Genomic DNA, 2,500 nt, shown 5'->3' on the forward strand with positions numbered 1-2,500 from the left:
TGAGTTGCCTCCCATGAATGAGGAAGGCATGGTGGAATATGTGCCAAAAAGAGTGTTGTGCACTAGAGAAAGGGTGCTACACAACCGTTATTTTGTTGAATACTTCATCAAATGGAAGGGTTTAACCAAGGAAGAAGCCTCATGGAAACCCGCCATGGAAATTCCTATAAATTATTGTTAGAGAGCTTCATACCACTTATGAATGAAGATACTCACATTAGGAAGAAGGTGAACTTGATGTACTATTATGGAGAGCAAGTTAAATTCTTGTAAATTATTATTAGAGAGCTTCATACCACTTGTGAATGAAGATACTCGCTTAGGAAGAAGGTGAACTTAATGTACTATCACATGGAGAGCAAGTTTTGGACTGTTTTGAAGGCTATAGATGAAGTATACAGCCATTGGAGGCCATTTACAGCCGTGCAAAGTATAATGATGCTCTCAGAATTGGATTGGTTATGCCATTCATTCATTCACTTTCAGATGATTGGTACCTAGGCACTTATGATCGGATATCCTGGATTGTCTATTTGATGAAAGGTTTCGAGGACAAAACCTATGGGTGGGAATGGTTTGTAAGAAAGTGCTTATGGGCCATCTACAATAATGGGGCCAAGGCCATGGGATTGGGAGGCTGCCCAAGTATGGGTGTAAAGGTAGGAGGTACAAATGCCAACTATGGGCACTAATCAAGTGTAAATCACTTTAGTAATCATAATCAAGCTTTCAAGCTTTCTTGGCTATGGTGTTTCGCTCCCACATAAGAGCTAGGGTGTAGACTCCTCTTGAGCCTAAACCGTGCACACTCCGGTTTAGGAGTAGATCTCTTTCTTTCACACCATTTTCTGCTCTGCTCCATCTCCGCCTTCTGTGTCCCCTTCGCCTCCTGCCTCCCACCGTCCGTTGAGAGCATCAATCCAAGGTTTTTGAGGCAGGTAAAGCAACAAGAGATATCGGATGCATGAAGTGTATCAAATGTGATGATAACGACAAAGTCAATTTGTTCTAATTATTTCCCTATGCGGGGTTTGGTGGGGGATGGGAGAGGGGTAAACTCAAATATTGTGTAATCTTTCAGAAGGGAAGTGTAATGATCCTTTTTGCCTTGTATTATCGGTATCAGGCATCACACTTGGCTGAAGGATCGACCTGGAACCTGCTTAACAGCGTTCAAAAGCATGGGAAAATCTTTTATGTCAGATTTGGGAAATTTGTGAGATTGATAGTGCTTGATCCTTCCATCATACAGAAAATCCTTGTTCAGAATGCAGATTGCTATGAAAAGCCCTCATTCGTCACTGCATTAGGAATTCTTGGTGCTGGTGTTTTCAGTGCTAGTGGCAAGGATTGGATGAGCCAGCGTCAGCTTCTTGGCAAGTGCTTCCTCATGAAAGAGCTGAAGGTTTATCTGCTTGAAAACCTCTTCATCTTAATGTCAGCTATAATATTCAAATTATTCATAATGGGACTAGTAGAGCTGAGGGTTTATTTTACTGACAGGATCATTTTGAAGTTATCAAAAGGAGTACAAAAGATGAAGTGGAGAGCTGGAATATTTTGGACACAGAAGTAGTAGACATCCACAAAAGATTTCTTACTTTGACGGTGAAGTTGATTGGCCATGTTGTGTTTGGTGAAAGCATAGAGAGCAAGACTGCATCAACCATTTTTGAAGGGTTTGATCGCTATCTTCACAACTATAAAAAACTTCTCTGCAATCCCTTCTTCCACCTCTCTGGATACAGGTTGGTATCAAGTTTCTTAATTAACGTTTTATAGTTAGTAAGCTCGATACTTAAGTTCTATAATCAGCAGACATCTTTCTATCAAATTAGCTTTTTTTGTTGCATGTAGCTTCCCTTTTAGGGGCATTCTTGATTTGGAATGTTTTTTTCATGGGATGAAAAGTTTTGTATCAAGGCAAAGCATGCAGGCCAGGCAGTTTAGTCAGCTTGCACATGAGATGTTTGACAATGTGCAAGAGAGGAAGAGTAACATGTTCTAAACTTAAAAGTAAAGTGGAGCTGCACCTTACATTGTTCTAAATTAAAATATCAGGAATTTTAAAGTGACTTTTTTCATCTAGGGTCAAAGTTGTTAATAAGGAGGTCAGATCTTTTTTAGTCTGTTCTTAGATGTGTAAAATTAGTATAAAGTTCTCCATATGTAGAGGGAGAGGGGTGAAGGCTACCGTTTTGAGTTAAAATTAGTATAAAGTTCCCCATATGTAGAGGGAGAGGGGTGAAGGCTACCGTTTTGAGTTAAAATTCCCTCTTTGAGAACATTTTAGATAAATTTGGCTATTCTTGTACCCTTTTACAACCATGTTGTTTAATCTGCATCTAGTGCACCCACCCATGCACACACATACACGTGAGAAGACATGGAAAGAAATTGATAAAACCAAAGGACTTGCATGGACTGCCCTAACTAGAGGCTGGCTGGACATGCCCTAATGCAGCCTAGGCACTTGCACAGCCTCTGCACTCAAATCTCC

General features: G+C 40.3%; 1 protein-coding gene across 1 annotated transcript in view; it reads left to right on the forward strand.

Moving 5' to 3' along the window:
* LOC147611829 (cytochrome P450 CYP72A616-like) overlaps positions 1-2,500 on the forward strand; it is a 73,111-nt gene that overhangs the window by 41,556 nt on the left and 29,055 nt on the right. Inside the window, exons 2-3 of the mRNA XM_086783675.1 lie at positions 1,127-1,405; positions 1,504-1,748. Of these exons, the coding sequence (XP_086639801.1) occupies positions 1,127-1,405; positions 1,504-1,748 (524 nt within the window). The remainder of the gene's footprint in view (positions 1-1,126; positions 1,406-1,503; positions 1,749-2,500) is intronic.

This window comes from Cibotium barometz, chromosome 46 (assembly GCF_041138505.1).
Source record: "Cibotium barometz isolate CiBa-2024 chromosome 46, ASM4113850v1, whole genome shotgun sequence".
NCBI lineage: Eukaryota > Viridiplantae > Streptophyta > Polypodiopsida > Cyatheales > Cibotiaceae > Cibotium > Cibotium barometz.